The following is a 24,973-nucleotide window of genomic DNA, read 5'->3' as shown; positions in this document are numbered from 1 at the left end:
AGGGTCCAGGAGCCTCAACTCATAGTGGCAACAGCCACCGAGGGAGCCTCAGGTCCTTGACAGGACCTGCCCAGAAGCCGGCAGCTCTGCTGGCGAGCAGGGACTAACAGGGGATGGAGCCAGGAGGGGCGGCACCAGCTGTGAGTGGTTAAAAACCTGCCCAGGGAGCATGGGCGATCAGGAGTGCGGGTGATCAGGGTAGGTCGAGGCAGTTCTGGTGGGCGAGCACTCGCCCTATGACCAGGGCCGCCTCTGGCTGCCCCAGCGGTGGCCAGTATAGGCACCTAGACAGAGCCGATGAGAGGGGAGGCTGCAGCGCAGAGCTCTGAGCGTATAGTGCCTGCACTGGTCTGGTGAGGGGAGGGTGCACAATGGGCAGGGCTGCACTCGGTGCTCCCTGGTGGAGGTGCTCCTGCAGCAGGGGCTGAGCTGCGGGATGCTGTTTAATAGACTGCGAGACGTCAGGGAAGCTGAGAGGAAGCAGGAATGCTTGCTCCCGGCCCAAACTGTGCAGGGGCCTCGAGCTTCACCTCTACCTCATGGAGGAAAGAAGGAGGCCGTTAACCTGGGAAGGTGGGAACTGATAACAAAAACACCCCACAAAAAACAAAAACCACAAACAACAACAAAAACAACCCAACAAACAAACAAACAAAAAAAAAACCACAAAAAAAAAGGAGGAAGAGGACAATTAAAAGCAAGGGGCTTCCTCCATAATCTGATGTCCCCACCCAGAACCGCTTTGTTGTCCTGCAGGGGGCTGATGAGGAAACATGCTCGCACCAGAAACAGCCAGCTGATGCCCTGGTAAAGAAGATCTCTACTGGTGCTGCTAGGAAAAAGCAGCGGGTCGTAGTAGTAGGGGACTCTACACTGAAAGGGACAGAGGAACCTATCTGTCAGCCTGACCCAGTCTCAAGGGAGGTGTGTTGCCTACCAGGGGCACAGATCAGGGATGTGGCAGAGAGGCTGCCTGCTCTAGTAAATCCCACGGATTATTACCCACTTCTGGTGATACATGTGGATGCTAGGGATATAGATGGCAGAAGCCCAGAGAACATAAAGAAGGACTACAGAACCCTGGGAGAGGTGGTTAGGGGCTCTGGAGCTCAGACAGTCTTTAATTATCCAGGATAAAGAGGAGAACCTTAAAAAGGCTAGCTGGATTAGCCAGGTTAATAAATGGTTAGAAAGGTGGTGCCATAGTCAGGGGTTTGGGTATCTAGAACATGGGACTCAGTTTAGTAGGCCAGGTCTACCGGGGGCTGCTGGAGCTACCTGGAGCGGTTTTGGTAGGAGGCTTGCCAGACTGGTCAAGGAAGCTTTAAACTAGATGTGTTGGGGGAGGGGGGCATCATTCCATCCCAACACACCCAGTCAGTTGCCAGCACCTATAATAAATGCTCGGAGCAATGTAGAGATATTCTAGCTGCTCCAGCCAATGAGCCGGCTTCAGTTGGAGCTCGGCTCAGATGCCTCTATACAAACACCCATAGCATGGGGAACAAACAAGAGGAATTAGAGATGTGTGCACGTCTACAGGGGTATGATATAATAGGCATCACAGAAACATGGTGGGATGGCTCCTATGACTGGAGTGTTGGAATGGAAGGTTACAGGCTTTTCAGAAAAGACAGGCCTGGGAGGCAGGAGGGGGAGTTGCCCTTTATGTTAGGGATAGGCTGGAGAGTATGGAACTCTGTCTGGGGACAGGTGAGCAGTCCACAGAGAGTTTCTGGGTCAGGGTTAAAAGGAGAACAGCGATGGGAGACATTACTGTGGGGATCTGTTACAGACCGCCTGATCAAGAGGAATCTGTGGATGAAGCACTCTATAGACAGACAGAAAAAGCCTCACGCTCACAGGCCCTTATTCTCATGGGGGCTTCAGCCACCCTGATATCTGCTGGAGGGATGGTACGGCCCAGCACAAGAAATCCAGGAGGTTCCTCAATTGTGTGGAAGACAACTTCCTTCTGCAAGTAATAGAGGAGCCGACAAGGAGAGGTGCCGTGCTTGACCTTGTGCTCATCAACAAGGGTGGGTTCGTTGGAAACGTGATGCTCCAGGTCAGCCTTAGTTGCAGCGATTATGAGATGGTCGAATTCGAGATGCTCAGGACAGTGAGAAGAGAGTGCAGCAAGCTCACTGCCCTGGACTTCAAGAGAGCAGTCTTTGGCCTCTTCAGGAACCTGCTTAGTAAGGTTCCATGCGATACGGCCCTAGAGGGCAGGGGGGCAAGACTCTTGGTTGACATTCAAGGATCACCTGCTACAAGCTCAGGAGTGTTGCATCCCAACCAGAAGGAAGTGCTGCAGGAGGGCCAGGAGACCTCCTTGGGTGGATAAGGAGCTGCTGAGGAAACTTCGAGGGAGACAAGAGTCTTATAAAAGGTGGAAGCAAGGACAGGCAGCCTGGGAAGAATACAGGAATGCTGTCCAAGAAGCTAAGGCCCAGATAGAATTAAACTCGGCTCAGGATATGAAAGATAATAGGAAGGGATTCTATAGGTACATTGCAGATAAAGGACAGACTAGGGACAACATGGGCCCTCTCCAGAAGCTCTCAGGAGAACTGGCTACACAGGATTTGGAGAAGGCTGGGGTTCTGAATGACTTCTTTGCCTCAGTCTTCACTGGCAAAGGCTCTGACCATACCACTCAAGTCTTGGAATGCAGATGCGGGGACTTTGAGAATGAAGACCTTGGGCCCACAGTAGGAGAAGATCTGGTTTGAGACCATCTTAAGAACCTGAATGTGCACAAGTCCATGGGACCTGATGAAATCCATTCACAGATCCTGAAGGAGCTGGCAAATGAAGTTGCTAAGCCACTGTCTATCATATCAGAAAAATCATGGCAGTCAGGTGAAGTTCCCAAAGACTGGAAAAAGGGAAATATAAGGAAATATAACCCCATTTTCAAGAAGGGGAAGATGGATGACCCGGGGAATTACAGATCAGTCAGTCTCACCTCTGTGCCTGGCAAAATCTTGGAGCAGGTTCTCATGGAAGGCATGCTAAGGCACATGAAAAACAACAAGGTACTTCGTTTCAGCATGGCTTCCTTAAGGGGAAATCCTGCCTGACCAATTTGGTGGCCTTCTATGATGGGGCCACAGAACTGATGGACAGGGGCAGAGCAGCTGACATGATCTACCTGGACTTGTTCAAAGCGTTCGACACTGTCCCAGATGACATCCTTGTCTCTAAATTGGAGAGACATCAATTTGAGAGGTGGACCACTCGGTGGGTGAAGAACTGGCTGGATGGCTGCACACAAAGAGTTCTGGTCAATGGCTCAATGTCCAGCTGGAGACCAGTAACGAGTAGTGTCCCTCAGGGATTGGTGTTGGGACCGGTCTTGTTTAACATCTTTGTTGCTGACATGGACAGTGGGATTGAGTGCACCCTCAGCAAGTTTGCCGATGACACCAAGCTGTGTGGTTTGGTTGATACCCTGGGGGGAAGGAATGCCATCCAGAGGGACCTTGACACGCTTGTGAGGTGGGCTGATGCCAACCTCATGAAGTTTAACCATGCCAAGTATAAGGTCCTACACCTGGGTCAGAGCAATCCCAGGCACAGCTACAGGCTGGTCAGAGAAGAGATTCAGAGCAGCCCTGTGGAGAAGGACTTGAGGGTGTTGGTCGATGAGAAAATGAACATGAGCCAGCTTCAGTGTGCACTCGTAGCCCAGAAAGCCAATCGTATCCTGAACTGTATCAAAAGGAGTGTGACCAGCAGGTCGAAGGAGGTGATCCTGCTCCTCTACTCTGCTCTCATTTGGAGTATTGTGTGTAGTTCTGGTGTCTTCAACATAAAAAGGACATGGAACTGTTGGAACAAGTTCAGAGGAGGGCCACGAGGATGATCAAGGAACTGGAGCATCTTCCATATGAAGACAGGCTGAGAAAGTTGGGGCTGATCAGCCTGGAGAAGAGAAGGCTGCATGGAGACCTCATAGCAGCTTTCCAGTATCTGAAGGTGGCCTATAAGGATGCTGAGGAGGGACTCTTCATTAGGGATTGCAGTGATAGGACAAGGGGTGGCATTTTAAAATTTAACAGGGGAAGTTTAGATTGGATATAAGGAAGAAGTTCTTTACTGGAAGGGTTGTGAGGCACTGGAATGGATTGCCCAAGGAAGTTGTGAATGCTCCATCCCTGGCAGTGTTCAAGGCCAAGTTGGACGGAGTCTTGAGTTACATGGTTTAGTGTGTGCTGCCCTTGCCCATGGCAGGGGGGTTGGAACTAGATGATCTTAAGGTCCTTTCCAACCCTAACTATTCTATGATTCTAACATTCTGCTTTAGGTAGTTCACAAGAAGCTGAACTGCAGTCCTTAGCTCCACTTCAAACACCAATGTTTACTAGTGGGTATATTTATTAAATCCTATATGCTTTTTCTTAGAGGAACAGATGCCCACTTGTGGTGCTTTTCAGTCAAAGCAGCAATGCATTTCTCCACAACATACAGGAGATGGTTAGAAAAAGTCCACCTATGGGCTAGGAAATAATTCCAAATTTGTTGTTTGTGTATTTTTAGGCAATCATTCAACTGGGATATTTATACATTGTAGATTCAGTCTTTTATATGGTTACCAGCAGATTTGTGTAGCAAGTCTATCTGATATAATCAAATGATACTATATTTTTATTGTTGAAGCTGAATGTGTGGTTTGTGTTAAAGATCACTTTCAAAGTTTTTTACAGCTTTGAAGTGTTTACTTTTAATCAAATGCTTATTAAAAAATTACAGTCCTGACACAAAAGAGAACTCCTTGAACAGTGGCAAAAAGGTTTTATAGGAAAAAAATATCAAAAATAATTAATGTTGATGCAACAAGAATAGACAACCTACAAAACAGTTAGTTAAAACTTTTTATTCTTCCTCTTGTAGCTTCCCCTGAAAAACAACCCAAAACAACCCCCCCAAAAAAAACAAAAAAATCCCACCCTAAATAAAACTATTAAAAAAAAAGAAAAATCAGAAAAAATCTTTATAATTGTAATCTCACTATTCCACAGTGAATACAAGCAGTGACTGTTTCCAAGTAATTTTCAAAATTGGTAGCTCTGCTTGTAAACATCAGTGCCTAGAATAATTATTGGTAATTAACATAGAATACACAAAAGATGTGTGACTATTTCCTATCTTTCTTGTGGGAAATCCTCATTTTCAATGTAATTGGTTTCAAGATCATTCTTGACACCAATTATACAAGGTGCTAACGGATTTTCAGTTCCCACTAATGTCAACAGGAACAGAGGATATTCAGCAGCTCAGAGAAAGATTCTTAACATTCACTTAAGTCAGCAATGTTTTAAAATTTCATCAGTGATATCAAACTTAGCCTTTTAGTCACTTAGAAAATTAACATTTCTTGAAAAACAATTAGTTTGTTTTGCAAGTTGGATGCTATATTTATAACAATACAAGAGTTTAAACCCTAATCTTAATTTTACATTTGCCAAATCTGCCTTCTAGCTCAGATGAGCCAGAAAACAGTACATTCACAAATTAAACTTAACTAAAAACGTAAGCCCAATTCAAAACCCAAAAGAAATAAGTCTTCTAGACTACACAAAGTTAAACTTAAATAGACAATGAGACACAAGGTACACAGAGATGATCAACCCAAACATTACCTGAAGAACAGCTTCTTCCAACAGGAACAAAATAAAAGGATTAAAGCTGACTTTGGCATTTAAGCTTAGTAATCAAAGATAAAAGATACGAATTCAAATGCTTCCTACTGCAAGTGAAGACCTTTGTTCCCAGACAGACAGGAACATTCTTTATATAAAGAAGTACTTATCAACTTCAAAGGCAAGCATACAAATGACTAAAGGTTTTCTTATTGTCTATTAGTGGAGACAGAAGTACAGACAAATATAAAATCATACAGTGGTTAGGGTTGGAAAGGACCTTAAGATCATCTAGTTCCAACCCCCCTGCCATAGCCAGGAATGCCTCACCATAGACCATGTTGCCCAAGGCTTTGTCCAACCTGGTCTTGAACACCGCCAGGGATGGAGCATTTACCATTTCCTTGGACAACCTGATCCAGTGCCTCACCACCCTTGTAGTAAACACCTTCTTCCTTATAACCACAGTATGCATTTGCCATTTTATAAATAAAGTCTCAGGAGAATATGAGCAGCCCCTGAGATTTGGTAAATTGCCAATAATGTTTTTGATGTAAAAAGCTAGGGCTCCAGGCATATAAGAAACAGTGGGACATGAGAGCAATTTTAGTTTAGAAATTATGTAGCAACCGTTCATCAATAATTTATTAGACACCTATTATTTAGAAAAAAGCAGCAATTTAAGAAGCTTCCTTGCCACAGTGCCAATGCCCTCAGCCAGTAAAATTAATTCCTGAAAAATGTATGGGATGCAGATCATCATTGTACTCGTAAGTTCAACCTTCTGTATGTAAAGTCATTGAAAAATTTCAAAACTAAATCAAAGCTTTTCCCACTCAATACTCCTCCATCATTTTTTGCTGCTACAGCAGCAAAACACCTCCCCTTTAGATTAATAACTATCATTTTTATTGTACACAAACTGAAGTAAATCTGAAGTCTGAAAATATATTTTTCCAAAGTTAAATAATTCAGTGAGTGAAACCAGTGTTTACTTATGGGTTGGTTTGGGTTTGTTGGGTTTTTTTTTTTTTTTGCTTGTTTCTTTGTTGTGGGTTTTTTTTGGTGGGTTTTTTTTTTGCTTTTTGGTTTTTTTTCAATTAACAGTGACATGCCTCTTGTAATGCTTAGACAAGAAATTTTTTTCTGAAAAGAAAGTGGTTACTTCATGCTCATTTTTGTATGTACAGAACACAAATTATAATAGAAGTTATTTTTTATTTTATAGCCTGTTCCTTAATGTAAGCTTTTAGTATAAAAAGTAGGAAATAAAGTCCTAATTCCTGATTTGTAGTATCAGACAAGTGAACTTTATAAACACATGCTAAAATGTAGAGCAGGATATTTCCCTGCCAATCCCAAATGACAACATTTCATACATGTTGTGTTTCAATGTAAAAAACTGTCTTTTACTCAACATTGGTATTTTTTTTGGCACTGAGCTTATGAAGATATAAACTGGTTTTCAACAAAACTGAAGAACACATAGAACACTACACAACTTATTTTAAACAGAACTGCAAAGACTCTCATAAACTTGCATACCACACTAGCAAACACAATGTAATGGAAAACTCTGCACCAGGTGAATAAACAACTATGTAACGTATCATTAGATGTCAACGGAGAACCCAAAAGAGAATCCCACAAGAACAGGGAAAAATATAAATTTGCAAAAAAATATCCAACAGCAAATTCCCAGGATTTGGTTGTGAAATTTGAAATTACTGGTTAGACAATACAACACAAATCAAAGATATAAGAGTATATACAGTTCTGGTAGTTTTGGTGATGTGTAATGTTAATAATTAATTTATTATGATGTTTGCTTTGGTATGGCCAGAATATTAAATCTTTCCTCTCTTCATTACCGAAATCTACTAATTCCTTGCTCGTATATTGTGTCTACCAGAACTTCCGATGATAAAGACTTCACTGTTTTCAAAAAGAGCATTTTTCATGTCATAAACCTAAGCATTTCTATTCTGTTTATAGTTATTGATTTGGTTTTATTAGGTTTTAAAGTCAACTAAGTATCAAGCTAAAACAATTTATTTGTACTGACTTTGATTTTCACAAGCATGCCTATGCACAAGAAACAGCTACATAAACAATCAGTTGTCAGTCTCCCCTACAGTGGCCTGATAACCAGTTCCAAGCAGGGTAAAATCGCCCCACTAGTTCTAAAGCTATGCAGTCATTGTTCAGTTTATTGTTGTATCAATACAAGATAAAACCTGCAAATGTGCCTTCAAGAAGTACTAAACCACAACAATAATGATTTCAGTGAAACCAGGTAAATAAGAATTACTTCACTTGAGCTGTCACATACCAGGAAGAATACATTTTCTCCAAAATACCAGGTAATTTTTTTTATTTTTTATTTTTTAAATGCATGATGGTGAAACCAAATGGAGACATATAACTCCTTAGTCTTATTTTAATTATGGCCTCTTAACATAACTAAAACTGCAACACTTGCTGCTACAGTTTTAAAGAAAATCAAGACTACAGATTTAAGTGAGTAGCTACCCATCTGTAGTGCCACTGAAGCTGCAACCTGAATTTTGGTAACAGAATCTTTCTGCAAATACAGGAACTGTACTTTCCTCCTTTTGGCTTATTTAACTAGTCACACATAAGTATTAATTCATCCAAATGTAACTAACCAGTATAAAACTGATATTACAGTAAAGCTGATGCTTCTGTTAAATATGTTCCACAGTAAAATGCTTATTTTTTCATGATTACAAAGTTTTATCCTTCTCTGACACTTATTAAGACTCTAAACGAATGGCTCTGACAAACAGAAACATTGCTTAAGTGATCTGCAGCAACAAACTGGGTGAAGAGCATTTAAATGTTGATGGCACTCTTAAACTACGCATTATTTACTCATGACTCCAAAGATCTTCCAAACAACCTTCCTGCGAATTTACAATCAGTAGCCATTTCTACAGTACACACAGAACATGACTTCACATGTCAGTAAATCTGCTTCTCCATAGTAATGTTACTCTTTTGCACTACACAGAATGCCAGCATCAGAGCAGGTCTATGAAGCAATCGTGGAGTGCAGTGAGTACAGCATGTTCAGGCAATGCAATACCTATGTAGCAATTAAGCTCCTGGAAGCAATCTAACCATGTTCACAAGTGGTGAACTGAAACTTGCAAAGTGCTCAGTGGTGAGAAGTGGTGAACAGTCAAGGCAAACAGCCATGTTAATACAGCTTCTGATTTACAGTTAGTTTAGTGTTTAATGAGTTCATATCACCTAATCCAAAAGCTTACTGATGCCTGAAGTGGCAAACCCATTCCCTGTTTCCTGTAGAAAATCCATCTATTTTCAGAACAGATAAATTCACTCTCTCTTCTAACTATTCTTGGATCTTACTGATATCCCTAAATTTAGCAACCATTTACTGGGTTAAGTGTATCTTTATTAAAACCACATGAGATGATACAAAGAAATATTTTATATATAGTTAGTATTAACTTATTTTTGTTTATGTCTCTGCCACTGTTTTTTTTACCCGTACTACAAGCATTTAGGAAGATATTTTTCCCCTACTTTCCTTCCCTTTTTCTGGAGCAGGAGATAATACCTCTCCTTCCATTCCCTGGTATTTTTAAACCTTTGCTGCAGTTGAGATTATCTGAAGATCTAAGTGAAGCAAGACTTACAAAAGGAGATAATGAAGTGGATTTTTCACATCAACTAGTTGATATAGCAGGGGGGAGGGATTTCTGGGCAGATTCTCCAGCTCTGAGGCAGAAGCAGCAAACCTCAAGTAAGAGCAGGCCAACAACAATCTCTACAAGTAAGACTATCTGAATGTTATGGACCTCTGTTCTTCCTCTTCAACTTTGCCAAGTACCAATTATCTATCCTCTTCTCTCCAGCCACATAAATGACTACTGAAATAAACTCAAGATATAATTCCTATTTAAATACACTATCTTTCAGCAGCAAAAGAGGTTTTTCAAGTTTCTAACAAATTCTAGTTACTTTTTCTTTCTCTTAGGCAAGTTTGCCATGACCTTAACTGCTCCAGAAAAACTGCTTACAAAGCAAGGCTGAGTGGTAACTACTCAGATTAACAAAAAAAAGTATTTTTAGGAAATTGTTTTGAGCAAATTCAGACATCTTACCCTGATAAAAGTTACAGCAAGACTATTAATAGCCAAATGTACAGGTAATCATCGGTTTTTAAACAGGCTCAAGGACAAGAAAGGAACTATGGTAAATTGGCACTGTCACAGACAATATATTAAAAACACTTTCGGACCTGTTATTCTTAAACTGTATTTAGCATGATGTTTGATTCTTCTACCTCAAACTCAAAGAAAATCCTGGTATAAAACCTGGTTCTTTCCCCCATTTCTCCCCATCTACCCCATTTCTCCCCATCTAGTTAAATATTTTTTCTTTAAATAAATCTATTTGCTCCACATACGAGCATTTTCCCTGCTTTGAAGACTACATAACCCTTTGCACAGAATTAAGTACATCCTCAGGAATAAACCTCTCAGTCCATTTTTGAAAGGCCCTATAGTATCCAGTCGGGCTGTGTAAAAATGGTATGAAACATTCATATAGGGATATCTATGGGGAAGTTTTGTGTCACCTGTCCTTGCCGTGAATGTCTCTAACTCACATGCAATTATTTAGCTTTATCATATTAACATATGAGTTAGCACTGAGCCTTAATATTAAGGGTTCTTCCTTTTAGTTTTTTTTTCATGACAGCGGCACCATTTGTGTTCTATCTCCAGAAAGAACATTTTTCTTATTGAAAGTGCATATCAGAGGCTTATATTCAATGTACAAAGATAAGCCTTGGGTTAGCACCTCATTTCTGAAAGTAACTAAGTAATTAAGCTAATTTTACTGAATTTTTTGCCCATATTACTTTTTCATTGCAACTTTACCTGTATGAGGATCCTTTAAGTAATACTCACTTCCAAAAGATGAGGCACCATTTCATCCAGAGTTTTTCCTAGATGCTTATCTGGATCTAAACCTGGAAAACAAAAACAAACAAACAAACAAAAACCAAAGTGTCAACACATTTTTATAAAGTACTGTTAGAATATCAATAAGGACTTTTTTCGTTTTTTTTCCCCCCTAGGGAAAAAAAGAAACAAAAAAGAAACAAAACCAACAAACCAAAACCACACTTCATCAGAATTTTTCCTTCTTATCCTTTCTGGGCAACTGGTTTCCCTGTTTGTGGAAAAATAAGGCCTATTACCTTTCCATTGCATGTCAACTATTGTTTTCCTTTCTTAGAAATTTCACTAACCAGTGAAGTAAACATGTATGTCCATGCTAATAAAAATATTACATGGAACTATACCTCTCAGTCAGAAGTTACCTTTGTAAATACCTACTGAATTAAAATAACAAGTTAATTTTCATATAGTTCCTGGAAATTGCTGGAAGTGTCACAGATTGTATCCCACAGTAAAAGCTTTTTTGCTAAATCATATTCTTTGTGTGTGACCCGCAGAAAAAGGTAAGAATTCAAAACGATGAAGACATAAAGAAAACTCAGACTTACAGAATGTCTTGTACTTTCTGATCTATCACAAAATAGTCTGAATTATGTCTTCATTTTGATTCATTCTTCTTGGTAAAAAAGTATGCCCTACTAACACTTGGTAATTCCTCTAACTTGTCCATCTGTGTTCCCATTTCACCTTGTTGACTTTGACTTTTGCCAACTCATGGCTGTTAAATGGTCACTTCTCAGGAATAAATCAAATAATTGGCAGAAATTAGTACTGGGATAATATACATGCAGTAATAACTGTTTCAAAAGCTGACATCACCTTCAACCAAATAAATATCCCAGTTGGATTTCACACTGGGTGGTCAAAAGGTCTTAAGATACCACGTAAATGAGAAAAACCAAATGATAACTTCTGAAAATGAAGGAACACTAGAAAAATTTCAGTGATCACATTTTGTACTACTCTGGATTCTTGTGGTTTGGGTTTTTTTTTTGCTCTGATTCCAATACTTGTCTATTTTTTCCTACTCTATTGCTTTATACAATAATGGGTATCATTAAAGAGCTGCCACCAGAATGATTCCATTTAGAAGCAATTTCTAAAGTATGTACCTTGCAAAGCACTTTAGATCATTGATGATGAAAGCTGTTATATAAATGTATGGTACACTATTACAGAAATTCGTTGCTGAGTTCAAATGATATGCCTTTTAATTTTTACAATGACTGTCTTGGTATATTTAAATTCCTGTGAAACTAAAACAAGTTAGAGTGAATAAGATCTCAAAACATTAAGAAAGTTTTTAAATATTTCATTAAAGCACATTAAAAATTCTCTTACTATCTAAGGGAATACTTTAAAAATTATTAATTATTAAAGTGAAAGAGGACTGAGGTTTTTTCCTCCCTCTATTCTTTTTTGGTATTGGTTTATTGCTCTTTATTAGCAGACTAAAATGTATGTTGCTAGATGTAAGATAAGGGATACATTAAAAACGTGAGAAGGGAAAAAGTTGTCAGAAACAGACACACTAATGTGCTATTTCTTCCACAATTTTTGATATTAATAAGGATGTACCTACTGTACTGTCTCCAATGAACACAAAATAATAATTTAAAAAATATTATAAAAATAATATACAAAATACAAGTAACTGCCTATGCATACATTATGGCTAAACTCTTCAGTAATATTGCACCTACATGGAAATCTGAGAATACAATATACCCTTTCTGTTTCTCAGTAGAATTCTGTTTTTTGATAGCTTGTCTTCTTTTGAAAAATATTATTTCCTTTAGTTTCCAACAGATTTGTGTGGTTAATGAATAGAGACTCTGCTAAATAGATACTCTCATAAATACCAAGTGCAACCTGTAATTTGCAGAACCAGTAATCCGTATCTCAAATCTTTAATGCCATGCATGTATAGACTAAAATGTATGTCTACTGCTACTATTAGTGTAATAAAGTATCTATAACTATACCTACAAAACAGTTAATATGAATCTATACTTCTATTTTGTACATTTTTCTTTAAACCCCTGAGTAGATTGATTCAGGTTCTTAAAATGACTTAGACTAAAAACAGAAACAATGTATTGTTAATTCTTATTACATTCCATTTAACCACATCCTCCAGATCTTTCCTCCATGAAACTAGATGTGAAGAAAGCTGGATGGGTGGATAAATCAACAACAAGGTCCAAAGGCCTGGATGACTGTATGTAGAATTAAGAAATTAATTAGGAAGGGAACTATAATTTGCAGCACTGACATCTATCTTACTTAACTTGCATGTATCAATGGAAACCAATTACAATTCAATTAAAATATTCACTTTTATTACTTTACTGACTGACCTTGAAGTTAATGCCTGTTTTATTTAATTGCATCATCTATGAATAAATGTTAACCGTAGAATGTTATGCTCCATTATGTTCAATGCATTTTTTAACTCCCCAACTGAACTACATCAGTCAATTTATTATCTGCTGTCAAGAGAGCAAACGGAGCTTTGTTTCTCTAAGACAGACCGGTACATGATGACAGAAACATCTCAAAAGATTTGATAATACTTAACAGTGATCAGTAAAATAAATTGTGCTCTCAACTCTATTTTTGTGGCCTAGTTTTACTGTACAATCATAAGTGATAGCACAAATGGCATAATCACTTCCAAACAATTTTTACTCCATCCAAAATTCCTGATAAACCAACTGACAGGAGCAGATACTCTTTCCTGCAGTTACGCTCTGGGTTGCAGAGCCCTCGTATGCACAACCAGAAGACATGCTGTAGAGAACTCTAGCAATATCAAAAGAGATTCAGGACTTTGTCAGGGCTTTGTTCTGTAGTGAAAAAGATGCACCAAAGAACGTAACTAAAAGGCATTTCACTAGTGTTGAGTTACGCAATCGAAAATTATATTTAATGGTTCACTTCATACACATGTATTAGTGTAGCCCTCACCTGAGCGGTAACTACCTGATATTACTTGCATTTATCAAGACCATTAGAAAATCAAGTTCCATTTTCATGGAAAGGCATTCAGCTAATGAAATCCACATTCTAAAGCTTCATCTTACTAACAAAAACATGCCTTATACATGTTTAAAATTTTAAAATAGTCTTGATTTTTAAGAAAGTATTTTATTATAAAAATTTCTGGGTTTACGCCTTAGTAAAACACTGAATAAAAGAAAATAAACAATAGCTACTGGCTTTAAGAAAGGGTGGTACATAAAGTACTTCTGAAAGCCACACTTAAAAGTTTCCTTCCTTCCTTCTCCTGACTTGAGAAGTATTGTTGAGAAGATTAGTATCCTTATACCATCATTATGACAGTCAGGGACTGAGGCTTAACTTCTGATGATGGAAGACAGTATAAAGCACAATAACGTTTCTGGGAAGATCCCAATTAGCTGCTTACCAAAAGAAGAACTATTTAGATCTTTAAATAAGAAAAAAGGCAATGAAAGATTAAAGTTTTCTGGTACCAAATCTAGTCTGTTTCTCTTTCCAATTTCTGTTTTTCAGGAAGAAAATGGCATAAGGAGGTGATGGGACTTCTAAGGTATAGAAATTCAGAAATTTTGAGGGAATGCAGAAGAGTATAAAGGAGAGATGCAACCACCCATCTTAGAATGGGAACAGAGAAAGCAGGACTATTTCTGAAGGTAAAATTCTCTACTTTACTTAGAAAGAAAAATATACACATTTAAACAATACAAAATCACTGGTTTTCATGAAGCAGGATCCAACACTATTTCTTAAATTATGCAGAATCAAAAATAGCCCATGAAAAGCCTGTGCACAAAAGGATCAGTTGGTAAAGGAGGTTTACTCTGCAGGAACACAGGAATCTCAGATACTCTTTATGATGTAGAAGTATGCCTGCCACAGAGACATTAATGCAGTGTAAATTTACACCTTAAAAAGCCTTAAAGCAAACTATTCTTGGTGTCATATTTAGCTTTCATTTCTATGAAGAGCTAGGAAGTGAACTTTTTGCCTGTTAGCATAACTTGACAGGTTCATAGTTGATTCATAACTTTCACACATGAAAGGCTGTGTAACAATGGTGAACTCATCCAATTCCTTAAATTTCTTATTCCAAAACATAAAAAAAACCCAAAAACTGTAAAACCTGCTTAATTTTCATATAAAAATGAAGGAAAGTGCAAGACATAGGGGCTATTACTCCACCTCTAAAAGATTTCAGGTGAATATACTCCCATTTTATTGTATAAAAGAGCTAAATTTATGCAACATGATAATGAGCCTACTTTTTTTTTTTTTTTTATGAGGTAACGTACATGTGGGAACTATACAGGGATGGAATCTGAAGGTATAGTAACTCTTCTCAAGATAACTGGTAAAGTTATAAAACATTAATCCTGAAGCAATTGTAGTATGTTTCTTTAGGATCACAGTTTATCTTCTTCCTCAGAAGTGCATCAAATATTTTCTAAACTAGGTTAGTCTGTTGTCATCAAATTTTAGAATACTAAGAGGTAAAAGGCTCTAAAACTACTCATACCAGCAATGTTATCTGTAAATTCTTGTGATTTTTTTTTTTTTTCAAACATCAATGTTATTTGCATTCCAGTTGCATCTAAGATTCAAAGCAACTTAGCTCTGCCCTTTCAGGAACAGAAACCTCAGTAAGTCTTTGAAGAAATTTAGTATTGTTTCATCAAAGAAGGCAATATTTTCACACAGATCCTTATGTTCATGGTTTAAAAAGATCATGAAATTGCTTAACAACAGCATTAAACTGCTTTTAATCAAATCCAAGACTATACAGCAAATGGTTCAGCTAACTGAAAATACTGCCTCAGTCAACTTCCTCTCAGGACTTTCAATAGACTTCAGAGACTTAAATGTTATTTCAGGTTTGGTTCATATAGTCACATATGTAGGGCTTTCATAACATAAATCTGTTTTCAGTGTTTTTAACTTGGGTTTACTGAAATATTTTTAGTAGAATTACTTTAGAGCATGATTTATTTATTAATCTATTTAATTAGAAAAGTTCAACCATTCCAGCATCATTAGCGATAGAAAAGGTACTGTTCTGTCCCTGTTAAAGAATTCTGGTATTTCCACACACAGTCCTAGTGCTATTAAGTTTTGAAGAAAAGAATTGAAATTAATTCAGTGACAGAGAATGAGGCCTGCTACAAGTGCTAAAATTTGTGTCACTCACTATATTTATCCCCATGCAAACAAGTTACGTTTGTACAAGTACAATCCGCATTACAAAAAAGTCACGTTCCCAAAAGGATCAACAGAGACTTCTTACAGGGGAGTTCAGTAGCTCACCTGCAAAAGGGTAAAAACCAGAGTGGAAATAAAGAATGAAATTAGGACAGGAAGTCTCCTAAAACTTCAACTCAAAGAGACCTGGAAAGCAAGAATCCAGGTCTAACTGCATATCTGTTCTATACTACATAGATATGCCTTTAAAAGTTTGAGTTTATGCTCTGTTTCAGCACAGAAGTCTGTACAGTGAATATGCATCCCTTATCAAGCATCTAATAATATTCTAGAATTAAAAAGACACCACTTCTAATTCTTGATTTTTCATTCTGTTATTTCTGGTTTTGACATCTCTTACTAAGCAATTTTTCTTCCATTAGTTTCCAGCTCCAAGTTCTCTAACTATTCTTCTGTCTCATTCACTAGAATCCTTACTTTCTTCTTTCACTTTAAATGCCTGAAAGTCCATTCTTAGCCCGATGCATCCCTTTTGCTTTTCCTTTAGATGATCTGATCTCCCCAAACTGCAAAGCCATCTTTCCACTCCTAAGCCATCCCTCTCCAATTTTGTCTGACATCTTCTTAAGAAGCACTGCATTCAAGAACTTTCAATTGCTTTTCTGTATTCATGCACATTCACTTTCCCACTCTTCCTTCTAATTTCTCTCATTAGTTACTACTGAAAATATCAATGATCTTAAGGTCCTTTCCAACCCTAACTATTCTATGATTCTATGATTTTCCAAGAACACCGTTCCCTTCCATTGCACAGATGATGTGCTCAGACAAAACTTACACAACCACCAATTTTATCTCAGGATATGACCTGACATTAAAGCCAACTCAAATGAGTGGTAAGCTTTCTACTGAAAGTTTTGTCCTCCATATGGCCATGGCATTTACACAGTAAGTTCCCAGCACATACAAAAAAGTGGTGCTTCTCTGCTGACTCATCCAGCTACAGCTACATGATCACAGGACCTGTTATGGGGCAGAAGCAAGTAGAGACTTGTGGTTTGGAAGAGTCAAATAGAAGGGGGAAGGAAAACACGCATCGAAGAGGTTGATCTATCTGTAACACTAAATTACACCCTCAGGTGCTTAACAAGGAACTGTGTGGTGCTATTTTCTTTTTTTTAATGTACTACTTTATACGTAAATCTTATGCAAAAATTAATGGAAGTCTGACCATCAATTTCAGTCAGTCAGGATTTCACTTATGTACACTGCTGTTATGCAAATAATAAAAATAATGCAGATACCTAGGTAGTTAGATTTAAATAATAAAGAAAAACTCCAGGTACCAATTTCATTATACTGAGAAGCAACATTCTAAGTTAACAGCTCATATACAAAAACATTCACTAAACTACCAGCTTTTCAGATAATTCCATGTATAGCAGGAGTATACCAATCTTCTTGACCTTGTGAGGCAAGCATCAAGATCTTCTCACAGCAAAAGAAATCCAAATATACTTACTTCAGACATCTCATTTTAGAGAAGGAACATTAGGATTTGTTGACAGACAGGAAATGGCAATAGCTCCCTAAGAACTCATTACTCCGTTTTTGGAGGGAAATAGCCTTGGTAAGCAATTAGGGCCCACACCATCTCAAAATTTAGGCTTTCATAGACCTTTTGATTTCAACTCTACCCATGGCTAACATGTACATTGTCTGGAATCATTCATTGTAGCTGGACCTACAAAACACAGATGTGGCAACAGCACACAGATGTAGGCTGAGAACCACAAGCAAATCAGCCCTGATACAAAGTTCAGCTTTTATTATTGTTCAACAGCTGAACAGCCTTATGGTTACCATTTCTCCTGTGGCCCAAAGAACAGCTCGAAGTTAGAAACATAATTAAACATGAAAGAGGGTTTTTTTATTTCAAATTAGTATTTCTGTTGCCTGATATGATAATTACAATGTTTTTCTAGGGTATTACATTTAATAATAAATCATTAAGTTGCTATAACCAAACTGGGAAGAAGCTGCAATGTATGAAGTAAATAATGCATATTAATCCCCTAAAAGATAGAAATTTGAGTTTATATTCTGATTTTGACTGAAGCATTGAAGAAGTAATTCACCCTCTCCCCTTCCGCCCATTATTTTCTCACACTAACAATGTGCACTTATAAAAACCTACTGGAGGTGAATGTTACTCTTAAAAGCTCACGAAAAACTAGAATCACTGAGGACAATATGTTTTAACTGCATAACATAAAACCAATTTCAACTATGTTTTCTTATAAATGAGAACTGAAGTTTGTCATATTTTATAAGGTATATCGGCTGGTGCTTTAGTGCTAATTCTTAACAAGATTTAGGTATAGTTAACTATATAAGTAAACTATATAAAAATCAATGCTCAGGTTTTACTGAGGTCCATACTGTGAGGAACTCAAAGACTGCTTCCAAATGTAACCTCCCTCCTCTCACTCCTACCTGAGTATTACACCTTATGCTGCAGTGGAAGAAATATGCATTGTAACAGCAGTACAAGTAAGACCAGTAAATGAAGTTACCAGATGAAAAGTTGAATCTGTTAAATGCATACTTTGCAAGTTAATTAGTATTTTAATCTATAAAATGTGTTAGGAGGCCAAGGATATAAAACCCACATTATTGTGTTATATTACACCATCTCTGTCATATTGCACAGTGCTATGATACACGTCTCACATGAGCAATGATATTACTGTAATTTCAGGCATGCACGTGTTAAATACAATCAACAACTGCTTCTATTTTAAGTATTATTGAGTAACCTTCCTGTGATTTTCTGGGAGTTCCACTGAAGAGGGGTATATTTCAAATATAAAAGTATTATTCATCATACAGGCAACTTTAGCAGCAAGAAAATGACACTGAAGATAAATATGCATAAGCAGCCTTTTTTTTTTTTTTTAAAATAGCTCAGGTTTGCTGCTAGATCACAGACTCATCATGAAAGCCTCTGAAATCTACTAAAGGAAAGCAAGCAGATTTACTTATAGATCAACAGAAGGCATGTGAAGAAGGCTTGCTAACAATACTTCTTCTGTGGGTAAAGTGAGAGCAATTGGTATCTCATCTGGAAAAGCACACTTCTCTGAGACAGAAAACTCTTGCCACTAGCAAAGTTTATGGTATTAATTTGTAATGGTGAATTTAGGGGAAATGTACTAAACTAATGCTCATTTACTTTCATAATTATGTGTTTTCTACATAAAATTACAGGCTTTTACCTTGTCAATACTGGCACTGAGTTAATGGAAAACAGTACAAGGTTGAGTGTAGAAGTATGCCAGTGCTGATGAATGTCAGGCTTAGGTTACAGATTTGCTTGTTGCATTAACATCTGTACAATGTACTATCTAATGCATTACTCTTCAGACTCTTAAATCTGCTATTTTAAATATTTCCTTGCAGTTTAGCTTTGATTATTAACCTAAGAGGCAAAAAGTTAAACTGTATCTTATCTTCTTTGCCACTTGATATGTTAAACAGCCTTCATACCTTAAATCCACTTTAATAAGGCATGCAATTATTAAAGCATTACAGAATGGCCCCAGAGCACAAAAGCTCCATTAAATTTGCTTACATCTAATTACGTCTGCCTGAGGCAGGTGAGAAATTGACTCTGATAAGATCTTTCTTTTACCTATAGCCAAAAAAATAAAAAGAAAAAAAAAACAACCTTGGAGTGATTTTCTATCTAATTGCTATCTACAAGTATTTATGGTATTCGCTCCTTCAATGAATAGCCCACAAAGCACTCTTTGTGCACTAACTATTGCATTTTAAGTTTTTTTAAGACTGTAAAACACAAAAGACAAGCTTATCTTGCTTCAGGCATAAGATAGGTCACCAATGATGTCTACTTGTGAAATAGTTTTATCTATTATTTAAATCATACATTTTCTTTAAAAAATAATTGATGTGAAAAAGCATGTTATATGTTCTTTGTGGCCTTATTTTTTCTTCATGTCAGCATAAGCAATGAAAGCATTTTATTTTATGGAAAAATAACAAAAATACTAAAATGTACTTTACTCAGCCTGAAAACTATATTTTTTTTTTCAGTTCAAAATAAGAAATAAAAAAAAAGGGCATTATAGTAAAAAACACAGCATTCAACTCCTCTGTATTTATAACTGGCCTTCCAATTTCAGGAAAATGCTATTAAATTACACTGCTTGTTACCTACAAGTGAATGAGGGAATGTAATATTTCTAATCATCCTAGTCCCACTAGCAGCCCTAGCAGATCCTAGAGAACAGTACAGCAAGACCTTCACAGGAGTAATGTAAAAACTGGTTAGAAAGTATACCAGCTGAAGAGGAACAAATAAATAATAATTAAAAAAAATTAATGGGAAAAAAAAAGTCAGTGAATTCATTCAATCTAAAGGGATTATAATTCATTAATATTTAAGGAGAAATTACTCTGTTATAAAGCATTCCTTAAAGAAGATGGACACTAGGAATTTGATGGGAAAGTTGCCCAGATAAATCAGCCATCGGACTTCTAATGCAATATTACACAACTGTTTTTTTAAACATACATCTTTAAATCACTAATACCGCTGATGCTCTTGCATCATACCAGCCATTCTTTGGTACAATGGATTGCAAATATTTAGTCAACCAAAAAGAAAAGGTCCCTTGGTCACACTTTATGCTTAAGACCTCATTCAAAACTCTTGCATGAAAAGCTGCGTAGAGGCCCAAAATGAATATACATGTTTCTCATGCACTTCTTAGGATCATTCAGTAAGCCTTCCTATAAAACTTTATTTTACCATAGCTTTATATTCAAACACCGAACATTATCTTTCATGTTGTTTCATTATTCAAACCTCATTTTACGTATTTGACAATGAAAGGACATGTTGATTTTCTGGCCTACTAAACAACTACATCGTAAATACCTTTTTTTTTTGAAGGCTGTGATGAACTATTTCTGTTTGCTATATGCTTTACCAACTCAAAAGACTGTCATTACACAAAAAGTTTTGGTCTCATATAATTACATCTTGTTTGATGTTAATTTGCTGTATTTCTATGAAAAATTTTATGGTTGCTTTATAATAATTTCTAGCCACTAGTTCGCATCATCTATAAATGGCAATACTGTGATCCACTGAATTATGCATGCATCTTTACTGCAAATCAAACCCAAACTCAAACAAATACATTACAAGAGGAATGTAACAACTAGCCAGGAAGAATTACTTTCCAGTTTTTCTGTGTCTTCTCCAAGAATGAATTGCATACAGGTAAATCGATTGGTCAGACATTATGACTTACTCAGCTATTACTTTTCCAAGGGGTTTTTTTGGTGGATTTTTGTTTTGTGTTTTTGTGGGTTTTTTGGTGGGGGTATTTTGGTTGTTTTTTGGTGGGTTGTTGTTTTTTTTTCATATTAACATTTCATATCGTAAAATACAGACCAAAATTTCTTTTCTTCTCTGTTATGTTGTGGATTTGTCCATGGGAAGTTTCAGCAGACAATATTACACAGAAACTGAATACGTACCAAAAGCTGCCACTTTTATGATTATGGCTTGAATGTTAGATGATATAATTTCTTTAAGCAGTATTTCCTGGTTCCGACGCCAAAGGTAAGCTAAAGGCTGAAGATTAAGCCTTCTGCAACTTAAAAATAAACAAAAAAATGGATAAAGCCAAGCATTATGCTTTTACACAGCATGATTCATAAAATGAAAGAAAATTAATTTCTCTCATTTCAGACCTTTAGATAATTTTTATTCTACAATTACTATTCCTAGATTTCAGTATAGACATTACATATAATATAAGAAAAAAAATTGTTCTAACTATAAATTATCTATGTAAGTAAGATGTAACTCACTAGTGTAGACGGATTTGCATGGGAACATAAGTAAAACCATGAGAAAACCTTCAGGGATGCCAATCACTTAGTATCTTTGGAAGTGATTACTTTTTATGAAACAATCACAATGAAACATTGTGATGTCCTGTCAATCTTTTCGGTGGGGTAAAAGATCTGAAACTCACTATCAACAAAAGCAATATTTTCTAAAATACCTAGTAACATGGACAGTCATTAAATGTTTAAAGTGTAAAGCAAAAGAAGAAAGGAGCTATTTCAGACTACAATTTACCTACGTAGAGTACACAAAGAAAACACCCATTCTGTGTAACTTGCTGATGTGTGTCAAGTTGGCACAGGATTAATTTCACCATTCTTACAGTTCATAAAGGACTCTATACATTTACTTCTATCATCATGTAACTAATGAACTCATGAAATTATAATTAATTTTTAACACAAGGTGGTTTTGTATTTCATGAGACATATAGTGAAAATTTTTTCAATACCCAAGTCAAATCTAGGCCTATATAACACACACAATTCCCATTACATAATCCTTTTTTTTTAAGACTCTCAAGAAGTATCACAATTCATCTATACTTAAAGAATGTGCACAGCAGAAATAACAAATGAAAGCTCCTGATTAATGATAACATATTTTAGATTTTGTGGAAGGAAGGGAAGGTATAAGGATTTTCTTGCATTTAACGTGATAATAAGTCACAGGATGTTCCTGTGTATTATAACACTCTGTTGAAAAACAGAGGTATTTGACCACAACATTGGAATTGAGTGAGCTTTCTTAACTGAGATTTCAACTGAATTGTGGAAATCGGAGATCTGAACATATTCTACTATTTTCATTTCAAAACTCTAAGCATTTTCAACAGATCCATTAACAGACCTGTATAGCAATCAAAAAATCCAGTATTGTCTTTACTAGATTTTTAGTAATGAATACATGGTTCCATGAGGGTGAGGGGAAAGATACTTAGATTAACAAATTGAATAGATTAGGTGTCATAGAACATGAGAAAATAAGCAACTGTCTCTGGTCCAGAATTTGAGTTAGAAAATAATCAAGAAAGAAAAGCACTTTCCAGAATGTATATATTAATAAGGGTTGATATTTTCTTACACATCTTCAACTCGGACTCTCTGGTAGTCAGAAAGAATGGCTCCCACAGATACACCCTCCACTCCTTCTTTGTCCTGAAAAAGAGACACGGAATATTAATGACAGCAGTATATGCTGGCCTAAGCAATAGAGATTCAGAATCTCTACTAGCAGGATCAACCAAGAATAAATCTTTTTCCCTGTGTCCAATATATGGAACTAAATGGGCTGGAATGCAGATCTTGAATGGATGAGAGCAGTGCAGCTGACCTACTACATGGTTATTACTCTAACACAATCATCTACTTGACTCATGTACCATTTTACAGAAGAAATAACCAGGGCAACTCAAAAGTACCGTATTTAACAGCTTATCCTGAAGTTTTCCTGACATACTGAAAGTTACTTCCAGCTCTTCACTATAACTGAAGTGTTAGCTACCCCACCTACAAATAAATATTTATTTGTATAAATACAACTATGTACTTATATAATTGTATTTACAATTATGAAGATTAATTAAACTATTAGCATTTGCCGTAATAGGCAGCACCAGAGGGTGTGAGATCAGGCATTTTACCCTAACACCAGAAGAAGAAAACTCGCAGGCAACTTAACATCACCTTTTAAAAACTCTGCTAGAAGAAAGTTTTCCAAGACATACTTTCTCTTTAATTTCAATTACCTAAGCCAATAGCAGTTTATATTTTTGTAAACACAGTGAGAATATAAACATTTGAAAATGCACTGAGCTCTTGCATTTTTAAGTTGCTTGAGTCCCAATCAACATGCTGACCTTACTTTCTTCTCCTAAAATTTGCTCCAGCTAGATTTTAACCAAGTCTTTTAACTAAGGTTGACAATAACTACATAGCATGACTTAAACTTCTGGACCTGCTAAATAGACAGCAATCCTGGGAAGCTTGCAGCAAGATTTTAATGCAAAATTTTCAACTATATACCTATATATGAACTTCAAAATCAAACCAGTCTTTGCCTGCCATGGGTCTGAATTTAAAGTTCATTTTCAGTTTCTTATCAATAGAATGATGTGGAAGGTGTTTTATTCATAATTATATTGAAGGGAAAAATTTCCCAGTTTATGTCTGTCTGGAATATTCCTTCCTACATCTATTATCTTATTTTTCACATTAATTCTCACCTCATACTTGCCCAACCAAATTCCTAAGTTATTCACACCCATCTATACTTCTGATTTAAGAGCCACTGTATTTATCAAAATTCCTAGCTACAGTAATCTAAAAATCGTATCACTGTTCACAATTTATTTACTTCTACATGTCATTAATGGATATACCATTTAATGTCAAACAACACGAAAACATACAGGCTTCAGATTGATGCTTCTCCCATACCCAGAAGTAATAGTACTGATAAAAATTACTTTTAGATTATCTGTCACCTGTACATTATCCACTGCCAGCATTATCATTGCTATTACTATTATCCTGACAATATTATTTCTGCTTTTATTTCAGCTCTGTGCAACATTTCAAAGCTCTTTTCAGAATAAAGATAGATCCCAGACACTTCAATTTACTCAACTCACCCATCTAGAATTACATTTCTTAAAAAGTTAACAGTTATGTAAGTAGAGTTTTTTTTAAATAAATTTAATAAAATGATTCATGAAGCTTTCTTGTATCTTCAAGTACATCTAAAATGTTTTAAATGTATCCCTTTGTTTCATGTAGTTTTGACATGCAGTTCATCTGTACTGTTACAATTGTGCTTAAGTTGCACTCTTCAAAGTTCTTTTTAGTTAACTCTAATAACATGACAGATCAGCCTTGTTTGCTTCTATTTTTATGCAAAAAAGAATAACCCTAACATCATCCAACATGTCCAGAAACATCACCTGTGTTTCTGCCTATATGAACAATTAAATCACAAGCAATATATCCTCAAAGGTAATAATCATGAAGTGGTCCATGCACCAGATCTGACATTACAAACCAATATTAACTCATTAAATATTGGCTGTTCATGTTTCCATGTCACCACACATCTTTGTGTGTGAAGGAATGAAGCAGCCTTTACTGCTAATATATTAGCCT

The 24,973-nt window shown here is 36.6% G+C and overlaps 1 protein-coding gene across 2 annotated transcripts in view; it reads right to left on the bottom strand.

Annotated features, from left to right (window-relative positions):
• The window catches only part of DPH6 (diphthamine biosynthesis 6), a 209,978-nt gene that overhangs the window by 139,765 nt on the left and 45,240 nt on the right, over positions 1 to 24,973 (bottom strand). For both annotated transcript variants that reach the window (XM_057420207.1, XM_057420208.1), the window contains exons 4-6: positions 22,917 to 22,990; positions 21,458 to 21,576; positions 10,613 to 10,674 (exon numbers count right to left, since the gene is read on the bottom strand). In XM_057420207.1, the coding sequence (XP_057276190.1) occupies positions 10,613 to 10,674; positions 21,458 to 21,576; positions 22,917 to 22,990 (255 nt within the window). The remainder of the gene's footprint in view (positions 1 to 10,612; positions 10,675 to 21,457; positions 21,577 to 22,916; positions 22,991 to 24,973) is intronic.

Source organism: Pezoporus wallicus, unplaced genomic scaffold (assembly GCF_028554395.1).
Source record: "Pezoporus wallicus isolate ANWC-B61680 ecotype Strahan unplaced genomic scaffold, APGP_CSIRO_Pwel_v1 contig_5418, whole genome shotgun sequence".
Taxonomy (NCBI): Eukaryota; Metazoa; Chordata; class Aves; order Psittaciformes; family Psittacidae; genus Pezoporus; species Pezoporus wallicus.
This window is presented reverse-complemented; position numbering and strand designations above follow the sequence as displayed.